Here is a 23699-nt window from a genome sequence, read left to right on the forward strand (position 1 = left end):
GGGGGAGTTAAGCAGGTGATCCACTTCCGTGAGACCGGGCTCGGCTGCGAGCCTGGTGGTTCTCATGATCTGCCAGAATTGGGCTAGGCTCCCTTAGCCCGATTTTGGCAGATTGTGAGAATAGCCTCACAGACTGCCTCCTGGGGGAGATTAAGGGTAAAGCCCCTTGGGAAAGCTCCTGGTTATTACTGGGTGAGGGTGGGGGAGAACTGTGACCACAAATCAAATAAGGGGTGGATTGGGGGTACATGCTTAACAAAGGCATCATTTTTCAAAACAAACAAAACAAACAAACAAAAACCCTAACCATGCACAGAAGGAATAGCCAGTAATAAAGACTAGTTGAAGCAAGTGAAGAGATCTTGCACACAGTCCCAGGGCACATTTACATTACCAACTTGAAAGGGTATCAATCTACGGCTTCTTCCAAAGATTGATGGGAACTTGAAAGACTGCTGGAAAGGTGCTTGAGAATTCTTTATTAGTTATTCCTAGTGCCTTCACAAGACTTTAAGCCGGGAGATAAGCAGGGAGGCCATCCACACAATCAAAAACTGTGTTCTATCATATAGTTTGAGAGTTGTATGTGCTCCCCATTGTCGGTTGTGTGGAAGCAAGGTAAGAGGAAAACCTGAGTAGAAATGATTGTGTGGAAGCAAGGTAGGAGGAAAACCCGGGTAGCTTGTGTGAATGACCTCAGGGAGGTGGGTCTCACGATCAAAGAGACCCGCCTTGGAAGGGTGAGTGGGGAGAGCGGGCTTAGCCAGCTCTCCCTGCAGACGACCAGCCAGTCTGCATTGGGCGGCCGCAAAGGCCGCCCACATGACTGCCGGCTCCGTCACGGAGCCGGACGGGGCTGGGGAGTTTGGGGGCTGCGCGGCCCCTGAAAGCTCCAGTATGCCCTGCACGAGCGCGCAGGGCATGCTGGAGAGACCCCTGAGCTGGAAGCCTGCTTTTAAGCTTCCCGGTCAGGGGTCTACTTGTGAATAGCTGCGGCACGGAGCTGCGCTGTGGCAACTTACAAGCAGAAAAAACAAGTTTGTGGAGTGCTTGCTCCGCAAACCCAGTTTAAGGGGAGGGTTACTTGAGCGGATTACCTGCTCAGGAACCACCAGGCTTGCAGCCGAGCCCGGTGGTTCACACGGTTGTAGAAAACCAGGCTAGCAGAGGCTAGCCCGATTTTCTACAATCGTGTGAATAGCCTCAGGGTCTGGGATCCTGCCTGTTGCAAAAAGTCTTGAAGAAATCCAAAGTCCAGTTCTTTCGCACCACTGCAGGAAAACTGTCAAATGGCTCATAACCGGAAGGACGCAGGAGAAGCACATAGCATATACTAGAAAGCACCCAATAGCTTCCCATGCTTTAGAGTAAATTTATTGTACAGGCTAATAGGGCCCTGAAAGGAAAGTTGCGTTGTTGCCTATTCCAAAGTATGTACCTAACCATAGAGAGACAACACCGTGAGAGTTTATAGAGCAACCTGGCTAAAGCATGAAAAGTAGTCCTTACCTGGTCCCGGATCCTCTCCTGCTGCCCTCGGATAGCCAGGGCATGCTGGGGATATTTGCTCTTCAGGTGGTCCATGAAGGCATCCCGCTTTCGTTCCATCTCAGACTTCTGAAGCCCTGTGAGGGCTTCCAGACTCTGGGCGGCGATGACAGTGTGCCGGCGTTCTGAGGTGTGCACCAGTCCTACGTTGGAAAAGCGGCGTGTGCCATTGCCCAGGGTCCGGTATTCCCGTGGATATTCTGCATCATCTGCTGAGATCATGTGGCCGCTAGTCCTCTCAGGATCTACACGGATTTGGGAGGAGGGAAGAAAAGCAGAGAGGGAGTCAGGGCACTTTTCTACTTACCTCCAGTTGTGGAAAAAGGACCAGGGATTTCAGATGTAAAGGAGGAAGTGGAAGTTGAAGGGGAGGGAGAGGAAGAAGCCAATCTGGGCTACAAAGGGGCACTAATCATTCCTCACAATTGGATGGGCACTCTTTTCACACAGGGCCTGGTCAGTTCCACCTAGTCCCCCAAATAAATTTTTCTTTGGCAATAACCAACTGCGCTCCCCAAGAGAATTGTGCCTTTGCTATAGCTTTCGCTTCCCTATATGCCTCAAAATGAGGTCACACAAATTTCAGGCCCTTAAAGGGAGGACAGGCAGATTTCAAGCTTTGGAGAAGCATGACAGAAGTGGGTGAGAGACGGGGAGACAGAGGTCCATTGCAATCACTTTTGATTCCAAAGTGATTTCTATGAGGTTTTGGGGTGCAAAAGGGACAAAGGGATGGGGTGGGGTGGGGCGGGGTGAGGTGGGGTGGGGTGGGGTGGAGAGCAGAAAAGGCCGTCATCCCAGGAGAAAGACAAGACAGGGACATATCAAGACAAGAACTGGGGGTGAGGAGGGGGGAACCACAGAGACATCAAAACTGCCCCAGAGGAGCTAAAATTAAATGTAAACAGTCAAGACCTCAAGGAAGGATGACGGCCCAGGTGCCCCTGCTCCTGAGCAGAGGCAGACAGAAGGACAAAGACAGACAAACATTCTGAAACAGTAAATACAAAAAAAAAAAAAGGAACTGAAAGAAAACGGAAATGAAGTGCAGGTTGGTTCATGGTGGAAGAATGTTCGTGGAACTTTGCTCTGAAGCTCAGGAATGGCCAATGTATCTGGAAAGAAGAGAGCAAGGCTCCACCAACATCTGCCCCAAGAAAGTGAAGAATAGGTCTCAGGAAAGCTCAGCCAGGTCCTAAAAGGTCTACATCCACTCAGATTCCTTGACTCATTTCCATCAGTAACATAGGCCAACATCTCTCACAGCCAAACAAGCACAAACCCTCTTTTCACATTGTTTAGATTCTTTGAACTAAGGTCATTCCTGACCTCTGAATAGTCTGCAATGCTCCTTTCATAATACACATGCACACTGGGAGATAACCAGGGGTGTAGCTAGGGGAGAGGAGGCCTGTGTTTGCCCCCCTCTCTGGTGCCCCCTCAGAGTGAGGGAGACAATGAAGAAAATAGGCAGGGGTGGAGCTAGGGGCCCCTCAGGACCTGCCCCTGCCTTGGGTTCTTTGAACCCATCTGCTCAATTATAGATACACCCCTGGTAATAACTATGTATAGACCTACATATGATCTAGCCTAAAAAGAGAAGTCACACTCTGCCTTGAGCTAATTCAAATTCTGCATTCAGGGGGGGAAAGGTCTGCAATCTGAAAAAGATGCAAATTACACACATTTCTACATAAATAATGGTTTCACATCATCTGTTCTGCTCTTATTCTAATAATGAAGCTATTCACATGATGGGATAAAATCAGGCTAGCGGAGGCTAGCCCGATTTTCTCCCATCGTGAGAGCCACCAGGTTCGGCTGCAAGCCCGGTGGTTCTTAAGCGGGTCACCCGCTGAAGTAGCCCTGCCCTTAAACCAGGTTTGCAGAGCGAGCGCTCCACAAACCCGGTTTTTCTAATCGTGTGTTGCCGCGGTGCGGCTTCGCGGCACAGCAACTCACGAGTAGACCCCCGACCAAGAGACTCAAAAGCAGCCTCCCAGCTTAGGGGGTCTCTCCAGCATGCCCTGCGCACTCACGCAGGGCATGCTGGAACTTCCGGGCGCTGTGCGGCCCCCCGATCCCCCCAGCCCCCACCAGCTCCATAACAGAGCCGGCAGTCGTGTGGGCAGCTGGTTTGGCCGCCTGGAGCAGACTGACTGCTCATGTGCGGGGAGAGCGGACTAAGCCCGCTCTCCCCGCTAACCCTCTGGAGGCGGGTCTCCCTGATCGTAGCAATATTACTTTGCTAGCTATTGAAGAGGCAAAGGAAAGCCCTAGTTCTCAGTTACTGGGTGTCCTATCTCTCCTCCAATGCTGCCAAGTTTCCTGAGGCTCAAACCGCGAGACTTGAGAGGGGATAAGAGTGGTGAGCACCACCAACCTGCCCCAGTGCGCAGAGTTGCCATGTCCCCCAGAATTCCGGGTTTCGCCCGGATCTTAAGCATCTCACCCAGATTGCTTAGCCCACCCAGATTTGCCAGGATTTCAGCTTTCATTAAAACAAACAAACAAAAACGGCTAAGCTCTAGCCCTTGTAGAAGCAGAGTTTATGGAGCAAAACGTGCAGTCACCATTCTGCTAAAAAAAAAATTTCAAGCCAATTTAGATAATATTTATCTATTTACTGAATTTATATACCGCCCAATATCAAAATTTCTAGGCAGTGTACAGAGTTAAAACATAATATAAAATATAAAACCTTTAAAATTAATAAAAAGATAAAAATCACAATAGATAAAGCCACATTAAAATTCAAAAATAGGCAAATTAGGCACCCAGATTTGGAAAGCCAGAATATGGGAACCCTGTGCAGGCACCACCCCAACTGCCTGTCCACCACCTCCACCCTCCCTGCCCCACCCTGTCTGGACATGCTTTCTCTTTTCACTCCACCCACCCACAGTTCCGGCCAGTACCTCCCCTTACCAAGTGGTGAACCAGGCCCTTGGCAGCTCTATCAGCTTTTCCTCAAGGGAGAAATATAGCCAAAGTATAGACACACTTTCACTCATAAGGAAACGAACTTGAAAGGTATTTTCAAGTTGCAGAAACAGAGAAATTCCTTCCTTTGTTGTTACATAGATATTTTGTATGGAACGTAGTGTATGTACAATATGTAAACATACATATTTGTTTATTATTCTTTGTCTGAATGCAAAATCCTCCATATCTGTGAGGCCCTCATTGCTAGAGGGCGGCAACTTTATTATGCAGCCTGATCACACCTGAGAGGGGCTGCTTATATGGCAGAATCAAGCAAGCACTCACCTTATTTGTACAGGCAAACCTCGTTAGCAATAGCAATAGCAATAGCAATAGCACTTACATTTATATACCGCTCTATAACCGGAGCTCTCTAAGCGGTTTACAATGATTTAGCATATTGCCCCCCCACATTCTGGGTACTCATTTTACCGGCCTCGGAAGGATGGAAGGCTGAGTCAACCTTGAGCTCCTGGTCAGGATCGAACTTGTAACCTTCTGGTTACAGGGCGGCAGTTTTACTACTGCGCAACCAGGGGCTCTCACGGACTCTTACGTCCGTGGTTTCACATATTTGCAATTGTCTAATTGACACCCGATTTCATTATCCGTGAATATGAAAGGGTTAAAACCCACATACTGTATATCTGTGGTTCCTAGAGGGCCGGAAGTGGCCACGAAGGATTCATCTAGCCACCATTTTGTCAGGAGGAGCCATTTTGTAGCTCATTTCTTTTTTTAAAAAAGCATTTTTACCAGGGGCGTAGCAAGGTTGGAGTGGGCCCAGAGACAAGATTTTAAAATGCCACCACCACCCGCTTCACTGAAGCTCAGCTCATGAAGTAAAGAAATCTTAAATGAGGCTGAATAGTGGTAATATTTTTTTAAAGGTTTTGTAAATTGTGGACGATGCAAGTCATTTAATGGTACTAGAGAAAGACATGCTGTTCTGGTGGCTCCATGTCTTAACACTCACATCAATTTCGGAGGATGAATACAACTGAAGGAAGCCTGGGGTGGGTGTGCAGCTGGGGGAGTCATTCATGTGACTTGCTCTAGGCAGCCCCCCAAGGTAGTGGGCCCCCAGACAACTGTCTCCCCTTGCCCTATTATAGTTACGCCCCTGATTTTTACCCTGTGATTTTTCACAGTTGAGGGGGGCATTTAATGGTTTGTAGGGCATTGCTGAGCACAAGGAGACCCAGTGGTGCACAGTATATAATGACTTGCAGTTTTTTTCACCATTTCCCCCCCCCGGCAACCAGGAACCTAACCCTCTGTTTCCTTAAGCACAATGCCTTGTTGCTCATGGTTTTATTATACAAGGCAGTAGGTGAGGAATGGAACCCCCACAAGTAACGAGGTATATCTGTATGCCACCTTTCCACAGAATTTTGCCTGTAAATATGCTTCTGTCCCCTAGACCAGTGTCTAGAACATAATGTAGTCCCTGAAAATACAGAAGCTGGATGTTTTTGATCCAAAGCATCATTAAATTAATGCATTTAATAATTTAATTTAATGCACACATTTTATTTATTTATTTTTCACATTTATATCCCGCTCTTACTCTGAAGAGCTCAGAGCAGTGTACATGGTTATTTTTATCCTCACAACAACCCTGTGAGGTCGGTTAGGCTGAGAGATACATGACTGGCCCAGAGTCACCCAGTGAGTTTCAGGCTGAATGGGGATTCAAACTTGGGTCTTCCCTGTCCTAGTCCAACACTCTAACCACTACGCTATGCTGGCTTGGATGTATAAATAAATACATCCAAAAAGCAATATCTAGAGGCTATTCCCACAATCAACAGAAAGTGGGCCAAGGGAGCTTAGCCCGCTTTTTGTGGGAACCACTGGGCTTGCGGGCAAGCCCAGTGCTCCCAAGGCGGCTAGCCCACCTAAAACACCCTCCTGGGCTGTAGCCTCCTGGGCTCGGGGGTCTCTCCAGGATGTCCTGCGCACTTGTGTGGGGCATCCTGGGACTTTCGGGGGCTCCACAGCACCCAACCCCCTCAGCTCCCACTGGCTGCATGACAGAGCTGGCAGTCATGTGTGCAGCCAATCCGGCCGCATAGGGCTCCACCATCCATCGTCTGTGGGGAGTGTGGGCTAAGCCTGCTCTCCCTGAAGACCTCATTGAGGCACTTCACAGCAATCGTGTGAAGTGCCTCCTAGTCATCCAACAGCAGAGGCTAAGACGAATTTCCCCCTAACCTTTCAACATCATAGGCTAGTTCACACAATTATAATTAAGGTAGGCCAAATATCCTATGCTAGTTCAAGTGCTGTGATCGTATGCAAGGGAAACAGCAAGGTCAGAGGGGGAGGAAGTGATTGCCTGAGAGAGGAGAGCTGGGTTGGATGGCAACCTCCTACTTCGGTAAAGTGCTGGATAGGAAAGCTGGATGTGCCTAATATCTTCTCTGTACTTTCCCTTGGCATTGGCGAATGTTAGACTTATTAAGAGAGGATAGTGTTGACCCATACGAAGATGGTTGCAGTTTAGGCAAACAAGGACAGCACTCTTGGCTTCTTGACCTAACAAAGAAACAATATTTTGACCCTGTGCTTGTGCAATGTACAGAGTTGCACTAGTGAAAGGAGATCGTGTCACTGCACGTAACTGAAAATCTTCCCGGGATTTTCAGAACTGAGTTCTTGCACGGTTGCGCAAATATTCCTTGCAAAACACAAGTCATGCCACAGGTTGTGCATCTTGTTACACAAGCACAAACATGTTTGTGCTAGCACAACACACTCATCTGGAATGCAAGCTCCAGACCTAGCACAACTAGCTAGTGCAACGGCCTTACACTAGCACAAGGATTTTCAACTGGGGCACATGAACTCCTGGGGTACTTGGACACCTTGTAGAGAGTGCATAGAACCCTCCTGACTCACTGACACACTGTGCTGTTGGCTCCTGATCAGAGATTTGTCTCATCAGGGTGCTTTCCAGACTAGCTGGAACAGCAGCAAAATGCCTCGGTTTGGGCAAGTCACAGCAACTTTTTCACACCGGATATACTACGTCCTTGCTCTATGTCGCAGTGATTAAATTCGCAACAAGGCATTGGAAATGCGAATGGCGCCATGCTGTCCACGTAGGAGCTGCGGTGCTGCGACGCAGGAAGTGTGGAAGCACACTTCCCTGATACGTCCTGACCCCGTTGTAGTGTCTAGTCTGGAAAGCGCCCTGCTGAGACAACCAGTCCCATCCAGGAGGAAGAGGCATGTCAGGCAGCATCCCTCCCTCCCTTGCTGAGTATCAGCCAGCAGCCTGTCAGTCAGGCTGAGGGAGGGAGGGGGTGGTCTGAGCCTGAGTATATAGCTAGCCAGTCATAAGGAGATGAGGAAGAGGGAAGGGAAAGGCCAGGCCAAACCATGTGTATGTTGTGGAGCTCTGGCCACCAGGAGCATTTCTAGATGGGATTGTTAGCTCGGAATGCAGGGTATGCGTTTGGACATCAGCCGGATTCGTGCCAAAGTCTATGCGAGATACTGGGAAGAACTTCACACACGATTTGAGTTTTTCATTGTGCATTATTGCCTAGCCCGATTTATGTTTGGTGTTAAAAATCCACCTTTTGCATCTGTGTTTTTGTTTTTGTTTTTTTGACAAATCCGAACTTGCAGTAAAGTCTCACAGTAAACCCGTGGTAAAGCCTGCTGTCTGGGAAAGCTCCAGGTTCCAAAGTGTGGGAGAAGTCAGTCAGTCACAGCATAGTTAGGATTCTATTTTTATGTTTTGCCCAATTCCAGGGAAGATTCACTTGGCTTGTATTTTATTTCCCACCTACTTTGGCAAGATCTGCATGGCAATTGGCTCACAAGTAAGAAATCACAATTATTGGTTTTTTTACAAAGATGCGCGCCCCCTGCATATACTCCCTTTTTTGCTTGAATTACCAGGTAGGACAGATGATTGTTATATATACTACTGGTTCAAATCCCTGCTGGTATGTTTCCCAGACTATGAGAAACACCTATATCGGGCAGCAGCAATACAGGAAGATGCTGAAAGGCATCATCGCACACTGTGTGGGAGGAGGCAATGGTAAAACACTCCTGTATCCTGCCAGAGACAACCACAGGGCTCTGTGGTCACACCGACTCAACGGCTCACATTACCTTTACTTTACCTCCTCTCTGATGTTAACTCCGAAACCACTTGGAAGGCAGCAGAATTCCATGCTACAGTGTGTGTTATAAGAAAGCAGAATATCAACTCTTTAATTAACTGCATACAGAAGTTATAGTGATGGTTTGGTGTTATTGGTATAGGTTGTTAACTGTATTTTATGGGTGTCATATGTTATGGATATTAAATATTGCTTTTGTTAGCTTGCTGGAGTCTGTAATGAACGAATTGAATTGAATTATTGGCTGTTTGCATATTTTTACACTCACGCACACACACAACACCTTAGCTGAAGCTTTGAGATAGAAGGGGTATGCTTATTAGAAAAAAGTTGAAAGCCTCTGCATACAAGTGCCTGTTAGGATGTTGCCCAATATTTATATGCTGCTTTTCAACAAAAAAAGTTCACAGAGCAAAAGCAATGAGAGAATGGTCCCCTGTCCCAAAGGGGCTTACAGTCTAAAATGAAATACAAGAGAGACACCAGCAACAGTCACTGGGAGAGACACGATGCGGACGTGATGCTGATGAAACTAACTCCTTGTAGCAGCCTTGTAGCTGGCCCAGCATGAACCAACAGGATACTGAGCTTAGTGCAGCAATGATCTGACCCAGGCAGCAGCAATTCTTATGTTCTTAAATCGATCAGACATGTTGAATTCTTGGGAAACAGCCAGATTCTTTTGAAATGTTTCAGTGATTATCGAATCCGCAAGGTCCTGCTTCTAAGGTTGCTTACTCCACCTCCTGAAAATGGCACTGTCCCAGTTATGGGTTCAGCCATGTCAAAATGGCCATTTTGTGATAATATAGTGCTTCAGTTAGAGCAGTAATAAGCAGTGGAGTGTATGGATGACTTCAGAGATTGGCAAAGGAAAGACAAGCTTTTTCCTCCATAAAAATACTTTATGGGATCTTGTTAAGTGGAAGTGCGGTGTGGGGGGAGGACTACTGCTGAAAAAATTAAAAAGAGATTTAACAAGGCAGTAAAAAATGAAGGAGATTGGCAAAGCTGTGCTCTCTGCTGTAGAACAATGTTGCTGTTTTAGCAAAAGCATCGTCATGCCACCTGCCCTGCCCTTTAAAATACTACTCCTTGTAAGATCCAGGCAAAAATAACATGATCAAGGATGCTGTCAATTCCCACAGCAATGGTAAACATATTAAAGCAATTCACACCGATTTGGCTAATTAATAATAATAATAATAATAATAATAATTATTATTATTATTATTATTATTATTATTATTATTATTATTATTATTAGATTTCTATACCACCCTTCCAAAAATGGCTCAGGGTGGTTTACATAGAGAAATAATAAATAAATAAGATGGATCCCTGTCCCCAAAGGGCTCACAATCTAAAAGATAACCTAAAAATAACCTAAATGTACCTGTGCATCCAGAAAAACAGGCTGTGGTGTCACCCCACCCCCACCCCGCCTGCTGCTGAAAAGTAGGGATTTATTTGACTGTTGGATGTTTCCTTGGATGGAAACAGCTTCCTTGGATGGACCCCAAAATGTTGGCACCCAAAGCAATTTTCTGGGTCAGAAACCACTGGCAGCAGCTGGGTTCCACACCCAAAATCCCGAGTGTACAAAACTGGGTATGAAACTATTTCCCTTGGTCCTTGTTTGTCTCTACAGCTTCCACCATGTTGCGGCTTGGTTTTACTAGGCCTGCAACAGTGTAGCTCCAGGTCTTCCTTCTCTCCTTTCAGTTTCTCCTGAAAACCGACGTCTTCGGCACAGCTGACCTCAAACCACCTTTCTGGTTCTTCGGCTGACACTCCTGAAATCCCCGCAGCCCCACTAATCATTTGTCAGTTTTTGTCCACCTCCTTGGCTATCTAATGTAGGGCAGATACCTTGGCAGTTCTGTATAGCATCAGGCACTGTGAGCATTCAAGAGCACTAAACCAGGAAGTCCACCAAACAGCCCACATGCTCTGTGTTGACCCTACATACACTCAGTCCCATTTAGAGTACAGTTAGTCAGAGGGTGTGTTAGAGGTTGTTGATTTTTACCTACAATAGGTAAAACAGCAAAGCACTAAGGAATGAGCACACACTCCAGTTACAGAGTAGGTAGCAGAGGATGGTTTGGATACTGCAGCTATTTAGAGAAAACACATGGAGATCCTTGTATGACTAAACACCAAACATTTATTGGTTAAATACACTTAGACAGGAAAGACCTGTCTCTAATCTAAAGGACTACATAGTGGATAGGTAAGGAGAGAGAGAGATGTTTCCATCTGCTCTCTAGGAGGAAAGGAAGGATTGTGACTCAGCACAGGAAGTGCTGCAGAGTCAGTTCAGGGATCATAGAGTAGGGACAGATAGGGAGACCCTGACTCACTGTCTCTACTCCCAATGCCCCTAGTGGGCATTAAGACAGTTGGTGCAAAAGGTTGATGCACTGGAAGTTCATCTCCAACAGGGTGCTCCTGGACAAGAGCACATCTCAGGAAGACTCATGAGTCTTCACGGGCCACAGCTAGAGAGGGGATTCCTGACTGACCTCTCTCACATTATTCAGCTCTGAAGCTGGAAGTGGCAGTCAGTCCTTTTGGGTGAGGAGCTTGGATACATGCACCCACCATGTAGAGAGAATAATCCAAGGCCGTTGAACAGCACCATGAGCCCAGCTCCAAGCCATTTGTAACCATCTGATGCTCTACTACTGATTCCATGCAAATGTATGTCATGTAAGTCACATTAAAAAAATAAAATTATATCCCGCTCTTCCTCCAAGGAGCCCAGAGCGGTGTGCTACATACTTAGGTTTCTCTTCATAACAACCTTGTGAAGTAGGTTAGGCTGAGAGAGAAGTGATTGGCCCAGAATCACCCAGCAAGTATCATGGCTGAATGGAGATTTGAACTCGGGTCTCCCCGGTCCTAGTCCAGCACTCTAACCACTACACCACTTTGGCTCAATGCAGAGACTTGACTCAGTGGAACTACCTGCCCCAGAGATACAAAAGAGGGTGCCTGTTGCATCTCTTCATGAGTCTCTGGCTTTGCTGCAACCAGGAGGTGCACTCAGAGTAGCTACTCATGCAGAAACACAGGGAGTTAACTCCTCTGAGGAAGAGTCATTTTGTGCTGTAAAAGTGTCTCACGTTCTAAATGTATGCCTTTCAGATATATGAGTGAAGAATATCTCCATCTTTAATTCATAAAGGGATGTGCTTCAGCTATCAGAAGTTTAGAAAACATTGGTTTAAGGCCAAATGGTATGTTAACTTAAATGGACCATTAAGAGACTTGCTTAAGTCTGGCAATGTCTCTTTAAGCAAAAAGCAATCACAGGGGCTCCGGATCCATTCCCAGATCAGGAACGCAGTGCCCAAAGAGAGTGGTTAACCCTTTCCCTCTGTGCCATTTTCCTACCAGATAACACCTCATTAGTCATTTGCCCCTGAAGGGGCAGGTTGCTACAAATACCTGCTTTGAGGGCAAATAGCAGATGGAGGGGGGCAATTCTCAGAAGGAGGCTCCACATGACTCAGCGCTCCTCCATAACAAAGAAGTATCTGTACATAGAAAACTACTGTGCCAGGAAGACAGCTAGACAAGAACCCTTCCCCTCAACACCTAAGCCCTATTTGGCCACTAATCTCATTCACGCTACAATCTGGGGGTGGGTAGGTGAGCTCTTACCCCATCAGGAACACATAAGCAGCACCTCCATTTGGGTCTGCAAACCAGGAAACAGACCATCATGGCTGGCACTGGGTCTGTTGTTGAACTTCACAGCTGCAAGCTCTGCTGCTTCCTGGAAAGTCCTCCAAGGGCAGGTATGCCGTCCCAGCATGCTTTGTGCTGCGAGCAGCCTGGGAAAGCCTCGTGATATCAGTGTTAGCCCTTCCTTTGGCCATGAAGGAGCAGGAGGTCACATCCCTGCCAAAGCTGTTCCCGCCTCAGGATCATAGAGTCTGCTTTGCAGGCTGGCACATTCATTGATGGCAGCCACCGTAGCCACAGCTCTCTATGGTTTGCATGCAGGGGAGGGTGTGCTGGGTGCTGGTGGCTGGGTAGAAGAGGCACGTGAGTTCTCACAACCAGAGAATCAAGGTAGGAGGGCTCTCGTCTCCTCCACCTTTGATTAAAAGCTGAGTAGAAAAGCTGAGCAGCCCTGATGGGAACAATCTGGGCTGGAGGGATTTGCATGGGTTTTCATAATCATGCAAATGTTGGTAGCCCACCTCCCACCCCGATTTTAATGGTTGTGTTGTACCTGCATTCAGGTGTCTGTGCACACATACTTGTTTTTGTGTGAATGACTGTACCTGCATCCATTTTAAAAGTGAACCCGGGTACTGGCCCCTCAAATGCATGATACAGAGAGGAGGCGCACTGCTGTACCTGTGTTCACCCTAACGTGTGGTAAACTGTATCTGTGTGCAGATCTGTACCTGGATACACTGCACACAGATTGTACAAAGGTTTAACATAATGTATGAATAGGGCTCTAGTTTTCTACATGCAAGGTTTGTGTGTAAGGAGGAGAGTTCAGTCAGGTTTACCACCTTCAGTCAGAACCGGGGCTTTGCGACTACTATCTCTCCCAGCTTGATGCATGCTTTACTTTATGACAGCCTTAAATCCCCACAACTTTTATTACCCCTATTCCCATGTCTCTGTTACACCCTGAGGGACAAGTGCCTTAGCCACTAAATAACCAGACTGCAACAAAATGGATCCTCTTCAATTAAAGCAGGAGACAGATGCTAGTTTTCAAGGGAGTTGAAAGCCGGGTTGTCACCTTTTAACCCGATAAATTATGGGCAGCCCAGCTATTCACCACGTCAGTGGGGCAGAGCAAGTAGGACATCAAAGGGGTTTATTGAGACCACAGTATAAACCTGTGGATCTCATAACCTCAAGGTAATTATTAAACAAGTCAAGAAGGTTGAGTAGTCATTGCAGATCCTTATTAGCTCACATAGCAATCTCAGTGTTCAAATCTGAATAACAAATAAAACATCAATGGCACCTATTGCATTATACTACTACAGGATTAGCTTACCTTTCATCTTTTTAAAGCATATTGTTTTTGGAAAAGGGTACCTTCAGCACAATCCTATGCAGCTTTATTCAGAAATAAGTCCTGCTGTGGTCAATGAGGCTTGTTCTCAGATAAGTGTGCATAAAGTTATTCTAGCTCTCTGAGGTCAAACTAGACATGACAGGCACAGACTCATCTGAAGCCACTAAATGAAGTTGGTGGGGGCGGGCGACAGGACAGAAAGCACAGTATAGGCAAGCAGGAGAAGGGAGGTGACCCCCGCTCCTGTCAGTGCCTTTTCTCCGGAAACTGTTGTGCCCCAGTGATTTGTATCCTGCCAGAGGTTACTTCTGGTTTGGAGTGCCACTGAGGTGTGTGGGTGGGGGGGAATCAGCTGGGGCAAAGGTGAGTCCCCTCCACCTGCCCATAACGAGGCTGTTCTCATGCACAGCCTAACCCAGGCTAGGGAAGCCCAGCCTGGGTTAGGCTGAGTGTGAGAACTGCCAGGATCGGGCCCAATCCTGCCGGGACAGCACCGCCCGGCCATTAGCGGAGGTTAAGGGAGTAAGTATTCCCCTAACCCGGGCTTGCTGCTCGTGTGTGAGCTCCGGCGGCTTCCAGCCCGGCCACACACAGAGACAGGCGTCTAGAGTGCCTGTCCCCCGGGAAGATTCCCACAATGCATTGCGCTCAATTCATGGTACATTGTGGCAAGCACAGAGGCCGGGACAATGCCAAACATGAGCGCGGATGGCGCTCCCACCACTATCCTGACCATCGTCTGGCGGGAAGGTGAGTGAAATGAAGCCTTTCCCCCACCCACCCACCCAGTCATGTGTACAACCTCACTGTGTTTTAAATCACACCAGCCCCTACTTTATAAGAATTGGAAGGAAGACATTTTTTTAATGCAAGAGTTAATGTGTGGGTCTGCCATTGGTCTCACATTTGGCCTCCCTAGCCGTCGTCTTCTCAAACACGTTGAAGGACAGACCATTCCGCCTTCACAGAAAACTTGAACAGATTCTGCCCTTAACAGACTTATGCTTCCAAAATATGAGCAAACCATATAAAGGATGGACAGGTGGCAGCACACACCTCTGGTCAAAACAGTGTTTAAAACAATACAAATACCTGCTCAGGAGCAGAGGGAGGCTGGCAGCAGCTTGCATTGGGCTGCTGCCGCGGCCCTCTATCCCCACTTCTATCTGGCTACCCCCGCCCCCACATCTGGCGTCAGGTGCGGGAGCGTGGTCTCCCTCCCAAACAGGGCCACACGGCCCCGTTTGGAAAGGAGATTGGCCCATGTTGTGTCGGGTTTTAAAGGCAGGGAGAGCCGTTCTGGCCACGCTGCCAACACAGTGCAGGCCGATCTCCCTCCTAAATGGGGCCTTTAAAAGGCAGGGAGAGTCACTCCGGCTGTGCTGCCAATCCAGCGTGGGCCCGATTTCGGTCCCAAATGAGGCCCCGTGGCCCTGTTTGGGAACAAAATAACATCCCCCACATCTGACGTCAAGACGCGTCACACCTTAAAGGTGCGATAACCTTAATCACAAACGGGATCTTTGAACCCATTTGCCCAATGGTGGCTCCACCCCTGTACCTGCTGAACGTGTTTACCAGAGGAGAATATAGGACAACCATACACACCACGAACCAGCCAATTTCAGCCTCCTGGGAAAGATACTGACTGACATCCAGAGCAACGATCAGCTTGCGGAATGAGTGAACTAGCAGTAGCACAAGAAGTTCGCTTAGTTGTGCTGAAAACATGGATTGTGCAAGAGTGTTATCGAGTAGGGATGTGCATGGCCTCCGAACCGGTCCGGTTTGGCACGGGGGGGTTGTAGCTTTAAGGGCGGGGGGGTAGTACTTAGCCCCCCCACCGGCGCTCTTCCCCCTCCGGCGCTGTGGTTTTTTGTAAAGTTTCTGGGGCGGCAGCATTCCCCGTTGCCGCCCCTGCCCCCGTCGTTAGCCTGCCATTGCCGAAGTATGTAACATGCATGCACCCGCTCCGGAGCACGTGCATAACTGCCGCCGCTGCGCGCACGCTCTGCATACGTCACACATTGACGTATGACGTATGTGGAGCGCATGCGCGGTGGCGGGTGCGCACGCGCGCCGGAGCGGGAGCATGCGTGTGACGTACTTTGGCAATGGCAGGCTAACGACGGGGGCAGGGGCGGCAACGGGGAATGCTGCCGCCCCAGAAACTTTACAAAAAACCACAGCGCCGGAGGGGGAAGAGTGGCGGGGCGGGGTAAGTACTACCCCCCGCCCTTAAAGCTACAACCCCCTTCCATGCCAAGCTGCCGGACCAGCTCGGATCCGGACTGGTTCGGAGGCCTCCAGCATGGCCTCAGAACCGCTTCGAGCACATCCCTATTATCGAGCTACAGCACCCTTGTAAAAAAAGTCCCCACTGAAATAACGAGGCACGCTGCAACTGTACAGCTGTTGTGCAAGCACAAGCATGCTTGCACCAGCACAACACTAGTCTGGAAAGCAAGCTTCAGACTTAGGGCAAGTAGCTAGCGCAACAGTTTTGCACTAGCGTAAAGTCCTTCTGCAAGCGGTTCCTGCTCTGGATGTCAGCCGCAGTCATCTAATTCCATGCACTGGCATTCCTGTGTCAGGGGCTCTTTGGGAATTTGCCCCTTCTGCAACATCAAATTCCTGTGGCTTTCACTGAAATGACTTGAAGGCACTTTCCGCTCTCTCTTCCCCGCATCTCCTTAGAGAGTAAGAACACTTCCAGATATGCTCCTCATAGCACCAACCCATCACTGTTTTTTTTTGCTATGAATCGCAAATGGAATTATATTGCTCCTTCCATCCTGCAGTAGATACTGCATGTTTGGGGGGCATAAGAGACTGATCCTCTCCCTTTGTGGTCTACTGCACCTGGGCATGCACCTCTCCAAAAAGGTGGGATAGTAGTGCTAGTAACGGTCCAAAAATGCAGTCACTGAGCAGCTCTACTGCTGCTCTCTAAAAAGTCATTTTTTTGCCATTAATAGATGTGACAATTTAAGCACAGAGAAAGTACTGGTTGAGAATGGATGGATGGTGACATCATGTGAACCCCCGTAAAACCTGAGTGAACAAAATGTAATAATCCCAGACTAAACACATCTGCTGCATTTGTGCAATGAACCAAGATGCATCTGTGCAAGATCACATTGCTGAGTGAATGCTTGAAGTTGCTCAATTTATTGTGCTATTGGTCCACTTATGCATTTCACTTGCGAAACAGGGACAGCAGGAGGCTTTACACACAGGGCTTCTACCCCAAATCTACTTCAGAAGAGTGTGTGTGCATTCACACACCAGCCAAACCTAACCAGAAGTCCCTTCGAGATTCTTTGACCCACTCCACACACAAATCAGGCTTTGTGGTGCGAATTCTAGCTTATCTCAATGTATTTCCGTTTTTTTTTAAATGCTTGTTTTAAGCTACTTTTTCTGAAAATGCTGGAGCAAATAGGGAGAGGCACTGACGTAGAATCATTACCATGATAAGAGGGATGTCCTCTTTATAAATGCAGATATCGCTCTTTAGGAAGCTCTCGCCCTCTCCGCATTGGCTAGAAGGAAAACACGGAGCATGCCATGTGAACTTGTTTCAAAACAAAACCCAAGAGTAGAGGGGAGGGGCTGCTTCCCTCAATGCCACGAGTGTAGTTCCAAGTGGCTTCGCTCAACATTTACCCTGCAGCATGAAGCCATGTGCGAATAACTCCCAGATAGCTTTGCATCATTCCCAGTAATATACTGTATACGGAATGAAGAAGAGATTTCACAGCAGGAGGCACACCACTGGTTGCACACCAGCACAACACTAGTCTGGAATGCGAGCCCCCAACATAGTGCAACTAGTTAGCACAGCATCCTTGCACTAGTGCAACATGTTTACACTAGCACAGTGTTCGTCTGGATGGCAGTTGCGGTCTGGAAGCATTTTAAGACCACAGTTAATTCCCTTGCTTTTTCCTTTGAATGATCCACAGGTTATTTTCCTTTGGGAGTTTCATAGGTGGTGGGGGACAGCTGCATTATGAAAATAAAACACACGTAAGCAGCAAGGCCAGGCTTGCTGCCAGGTGTATGGGGTGCAGTTGGGAGTGTGGGGGGAGTGTGGATTGTTCTTGGCTCTGCTTATCCCCTCTGGCTGTAGTGAGCTATGCTGTCGGCACTGGCTAAAAAAACCCAAATGCATCCGCGAGGTAAGCAGTTTTGTCAAGAGCTATCTGCAGAGATGCCCGTTGGCCCAGCTGGCTCTGAAATTGGCGCCCAGCTGCTTGTGAGAGAAAGAATCGGAAATAGCAGCAAAACTGACATCCTGGGGCGGAGTGGGAGGAATGAACAGTTTCCAAAAGCAAAGCATCGCCTGGCAGGTGGGGGACTTATGCATAAGTGGCCAACAGCACCTAAGCCAGGAATCTGGATTCCAAGCTAAAACAGATCCCAAAAGCCTGTCGTCCCATCCACCGCCTCTCATCCTGACCAAAAGGAGGACTGGCCACCCACCCATTCCCCCAAAGCTCAGCCACGCAGTCCAGATCTCAGAGCACTCCAAGTTAAAAGCAAGCACACAGCAAAGGAATGACTCTGGAGTTAATCGCTCTGGCTGACTTCTTATCCAGTGGCATGGCGAGGTTGGAGACAGCCCCGAGGCAAAATCCAAAAGGCAGTCCCTCCTTTGCTCATCCCTTCACTCATTGCCTGCCTCCCTTCATTCACCTCTTGGCCCCCTTCAGTCTCTGCTCACCATGTCACCTGCCTGCCTACCTGCTGAGCTGTGCTGACTTCAACTGCCAGTGAGAACAGGCCTGCTTGAAGGGGTGACCTGTTCTCGCTGGATCAGGACTGCATCAGCATGGAGTTGGGACAAGCATAATAACCCAGTGGCATGGCGATGGCAGGGGGCTGCAAAGGTGAGGGCAAGCACCCTAGAGGGGCAGGGGAAGTGGCAAGCACAGTCCCCAGGCACCTGCAGGGACACGTCGTCCAGGCACACTGCTGCACAGCTTTGCTCAGTGGTGGCTATGCCACTGGAGGAAAAACCTTGGCTATGATAATAATAATAATTCGATTTCTATACTGCCCTTCCAAAAATGGCTCAGGGCGGTTTACATAGAGAAATAATAAATAAATAAGATGGATCCCCGTCCCCAAAGGGCTCACATTCTAAAAAGAAACATAAGACACCAGCAACAGTCACTGGAAGTACTGTGCTGGGGGTGGATAGGGCCAGTTACTCTCCCCCTGCTAAATAAAGAGAATCACCACGGTAAAAGGTGCCTCTTTGCCCAGTCATATCTTAGGCAGGTAAGACCCCCTCTGTGACATCAGACCAGTTGAGTCAATGGCAGTCCGGGTGGTCATGATATTTCGGGCCACCTCTAAGCCTTTTGATGCTCCTGAGGGGCTTGCAAACCTCAAGTCAGACTGAGAGCACATTCAGCATTTCAGGCCGTTCTGCTGAAGCTGCACATAAGCAGAAAGCTCAAATATCATTAATTCCTTTTGCCTTGGCGTTTCTCCATCTTGTCCAAAAAGAACTTTTTAAAGCTGTTCCCCACTTCATCGTTTCCACGTTCAAATTTGCTCTCCTCAGCCCGTAGATAAGGTAGGGAAGGCACAGAAATCAGAGGCCCAAAGGGAGTGAAGGACTGTCCAAAGGAAGGTTTACCACTCTACTTGAGTCTGAAAGCCTAAATTACATATTAAGAGCACCAACATATTTAACTTTTCTTTACTAAACAGCACTCACAGGTTTCCCCAATCCAGATTGGAACCATTGTGTGTGTGTGTGTGTGTGTGTGTGTGTGTGTGTGTGGCTTTGCTCCCACTATGGTCCAAATCTGAATCACCCTCCACTTGCAGCTGCAATTTGCCCTACGAGAAAAGCTGCCACTGGCAGTAGGGGGCAATCCTAATTGGAGGTGCACCTAAGTAAGCCTTGACCTAAAGGTCTCCCCACACCCCCGGGTGCAAGATAAGAGGCAATTTTTAGAAGAAATTCTGAATAAGATACTTCCCACTGACCTGCACATACCATTTTGCATGGACAGTCCAGCCACTTAAATTAGCCGAATGCACGATTTTCTTACACCAGAATATGCTCAGGGAAAGCTGGAAACTTTTTTTTACATGTTTAGAATATGTTCTGCATAAGATACTTCCCACTGACCTGCATGGACTGTCCTGCTAATCTCCCCTCTTCCTCCCTTGCCTCAATTTACTCTGTCTGAAGTGTGCCAATGCCAGCCCCAGCAAGGGCAGGGGGTGGGGGAGAAACTCGGTGAAGAAACTCTTCTTTGGCATTGCACTTGGCAGGCATGGGCAGTGGGGTGGGGATGAGGAGAATTGCGCCAGCAGCAGCAGTGGAAAGGAAGCAGCAAATCTTCTCCCATCCCTGTCCCAAGCCAGCCCCAGGAGCTAGTGCTGCCTGCCTTCTTACTGCGGCTGCTACCACTGCTGCCACGTTCCCTCCCCTCTCCTTCTCCTCCAGTCCCTGTTTCTTCCCTGCACTGCGCTGCCTCATGGTCAGCTGGAGTGGAAGCTGATGTCTGCTCGACAGCTTCTCTTGGGCATGCCCAGCCCCACTGCGGCTGCATACACCGATTCTGAGGACAAAGCCTGGCTGGCGGGAAGGAGGGAAGGATCAGGCAGTCCACCCATCACGCAACTTGCACCGGTGCGCTCGTCCACCTGTGGTACAACAAGCAGACTCTGGGGGCCCCTGAGGCGTGTGGAGACTAGACTTTGGACTGAAAGTGTTTGGGGGCCTTTTGTGTTTGCACCCACACAACAGAAAACTGAGAGCACACACAGCTCCCAAACCTGTGTGAATTCGCTTATGTGAACGACCTCATATTTTTTTTCATATTTAAGATTTGTACTTGTACCCCTACAAATATAAAGTGTGAAAATGACAAACGGGTGTTTGAAAATACAGGTATCTTAGAGGTTCACTTGTCTGATTACTCTTTGCTGAGTGGACACTCCGTGGCAAACCCAGGTTTGCTGCTGTGCAGCGTGTGATACAGCCCCCAAACCAGAATGGATCAGGAAACGCTGTGTCGAAGGAGTAAGTCCTGAGGAACGTGGCTGGATGGACAGAGAGGGCTAGAGTGTTCCAGGCACAAGGAACAGCATGGGAGAAGGCCCAGGGAGGGGGGGGGGGCAAAAAGGGCTTGTTAGCAGATATTTTTGTGCAGAAGGGGAGTAATAAAAGTGAATGTCCAAGACAGATGGCCCAGCCAGAGCTTGATTGCCTCTCATTTTTTATCTTGTACAACTAGCTTGGAATTGGAGACCCTAGAATGAGAAGCTGACTAACACTTTTCTACTTCATGTTTAGAACCAACCAAAGAAAATGGAAAACCTTTATATTTCCAAGCAACATCCTTGTTTTTCAAACAACTAGGACTGGCCTTACTGAGGGTAGGATCCTGTCCACTGCCCTCCAATGCCCCACAGGTTTCTATGCATGGGAGGTTGGCTGGCGAGGAGGGGGTTCTGCATTCAGGAGCAGTGCATGCAAGCTGGGGAGAGCAGAGCATTCACTGGGGCACTGGATTGTGCTCTGGGGTCTTAAGAGCTGGGAAATGCTTGCAACAGACATTGCTGCTGTGGGCAGGTGAGTGAATGCCAATTTCCCCAAAATAGGCACCAACAGATTAGAAATTTGGGTTGGCATGCATGGAATGGTTAGGAGTTCTACTAAATACCACTACTGCTTGAGATTTAGCACCAACAACGTGCTAGGCATTGCTCAAGAGCTGACCCACCAATGAGTTGCAGTGAGGCAGTGTCCTCAGGCGGCAGAATGGATGAGGTGGAGATGGGTGGTGGTGGCAGCCTCTGCGACCTCCACTCCACTGCTCCTCCCTTCACCCTACTCACTCCCCTACTACTAAGCTCACTGCTAGTATCCCTGCCCTTTGGCAAGCTCGGGTCCATCTCTCGCCCTTCCTTCTTTCTCCCCCTCTCTTTTTCTCTCTGTCCTTCCTTCCTTCCTTCCTCTCTCTCTCTCTCCCTTCCTGAGTTAACAGATCTTGTTCATCTTGTTTCCTCATCTAATCCACACAGTAGCAGTCTCTTTCTCCTGAAGCGGCTCTTTCCTCCCTCACGACCCCTCTCTTCGCAGACCCCTGCCCCCCCCATCCATCCATCCATCCATCCATTCCTCTCCTCTACAATCAAGAACATCTTCCAACCAGTAACAGTTGCATTCCAACTGACCTTAACTATCACAGGCTCCAATGGAGCAGCAGGAAATGTGAGTCCATGCTTCCTGTTGCTTAGCTCCCCACTCTCTGCCTTTTCAAAAGGCAGGGAGACCAGGAGGCTTTGCAGACAGGGCTTTTACCCCAAATCTACTTCAGAAGAGAATGTGTGTGTTCATACACCAGCCAAACTTACTCCAAAGTCCTTCAAGATCCTTGGACCCATTCCACACACAAATTGGGCTCGGTCTTGTGAATTCTAGCTTATCTCGAGGAATTTACGGGTTTTTAAAATGCTGGTTTTAAGCTACTTTCTCTGAAAACACCAGAGCAAATAGGGAGAGGCACTGAGGTAGAACCATTAGCATGATAAGAGGGATGTCCTCTTTAGAAATGCAGATATAGCTCTTCAGTAATCTCCCACCCCACCCCCATCCCATTGGCTAGAAGGAAAACAGAGGTCATGCCATGTGAACTTGTTTCAAAATAAAAGCCGAGAGCAGAGGGGAGGGGCTGTTTCCCTCAATGCTGCGAGTGTCGTTTGAAGTGGCTTCGCTCAACATTTACCCCGCAGCATGAAGCCATGTGTGAATAACTCCCAAGGACAGGGAGACCAGCAACCAAGGAGCAGTGTTGACACTTGCTGCCATCCCCATCACAAGGTAAGAAGGAAGGGAAGAAGATGTGAGGAGGGAAATGTCTAGATGGGAAGAGGAGTTGGAGAGAAAGGACTGTGTGTTGGGGGGATGAGGAAGAAGGTCCAAGTTGCAGGGGGCAGAGAGGAGGAGGAGAAGGAGGAGAAGGGTCCATGGGTGTGGAGGAGGAAGGAAAGTCACCTGTGGCTTGTTTTGTGTTCTGCGAATTTGGGGATGGGGGTGGCAGTTCACTGAGCCCCCTCAAGTGCTAGTGGGGTTTGGGCCAGACCTGCATTGCTCGGAACACTGTAGTGACCAGATCCCTCCCTCAGAGGCTTTACAACCTGCATCAGACAGGCAAGGCCTGCTGGTAAGCTTCTGAGGGGCATCTGGCTGAGACGAAGTCCTGGACTAGAACTAGATGCTCATTCTGGTGGGATGAACCCAGACCCTCCCTACGTTTTCTAGACAGGGATGAGAGCTGTAGATTGATAAATGAGTTGGGAGGGGTTTTGGGGAGAGTGGTTTGTTTCTTAAAGGGAGGCTGGAGAGGTCAGTAAAGATCTCTGCTGAAACAATGGCCCTTGCAAGGAGAGAAATGCAGCTTAGTTAGTATATTATTTCTAGTAAAATGCCCTTCCTTGTGACAGGCAGAACGTCAGTGGAGAGAGGGCAAGAATGTCCCTAAATGCATTGCTTTACATTTCACCAATAGACATGAGTGAGTGAGTGGCAAATTGGCAAGCATTCACTTCTATGGTAGAAAGAAAAGGAGGGCATTCAGGGAGAGTCTGGGTAGAGGAGTTGAAGTTGCCAGGAGGCTTTTCATAAACAGGCTTTACTGTGGGGTTTACTGTGAGCCTTTACTGCGAGTTCAGGGCAGAATGGATACCTTGACACAAAGAGAGGATTTTTTTTTTTTTACTCCAGACATTAATCGGGTTAGGCTCCAATACGGTGGGGAAATCCCAAATCATGTGTGAAGTGCTCTCTGAAATATCACACAGATTTCAGGGTAAATCTGGCTGATATGTGAACACATACCCACCCTCCCAAAGTACAGTTGTGATAAAGTCGCTGTCTGAAAAAAGCTCCAGGCAAGAAATAGTAGGGAAGGAAATGATGCAGC

The 23699-nt window shown here is 48.3% G+C and overlaps 1 protein-coding gene across 19 annotated transcripts in view; it reads right to left on the reverse strand.

Annotated features, from left to right (window-relative positions):
* SRCIN1 (SRC kinase signaling inhibitor 1) overlaps nucleotides 1–23699 on the reverse strand; it is a 402584-nt gene that overhangs the window by 230415 nt on the left and 148470 nt on the right. For all 19 annotated transcript variants that reach the window (XM_053259951.1, XM_053259948.1, XM_053259957.1 and 16 more), the window contains one exon: nucleotides 1510–1793. In XM_053259951.1, coding sequence (XP_053115926.1) covers nucleotides 1510–1793 — 284 coding nt within the window. The remainder of the gene's footprint in view (nucleotides 1–1509; nucleotides 1794–23699) is intronic.

The sequence above is a fragment of the Hemicordylus capensis genome, chromosome 6 (genome assembly GCF_027244095.1).
Source record: "Hemicordylus capensis ecotype Gifberg chromosome 6, rHemCap1.1.pri, whole genome shotgun sequence".
Classification (NCBI taxonomy): domain Eukaryota; kingdom Metazoa; phylum Chordata; class Lepidosauria; order Squamata; family Cordylidae; genus Hemicordylus; species Hemicordylus capensis.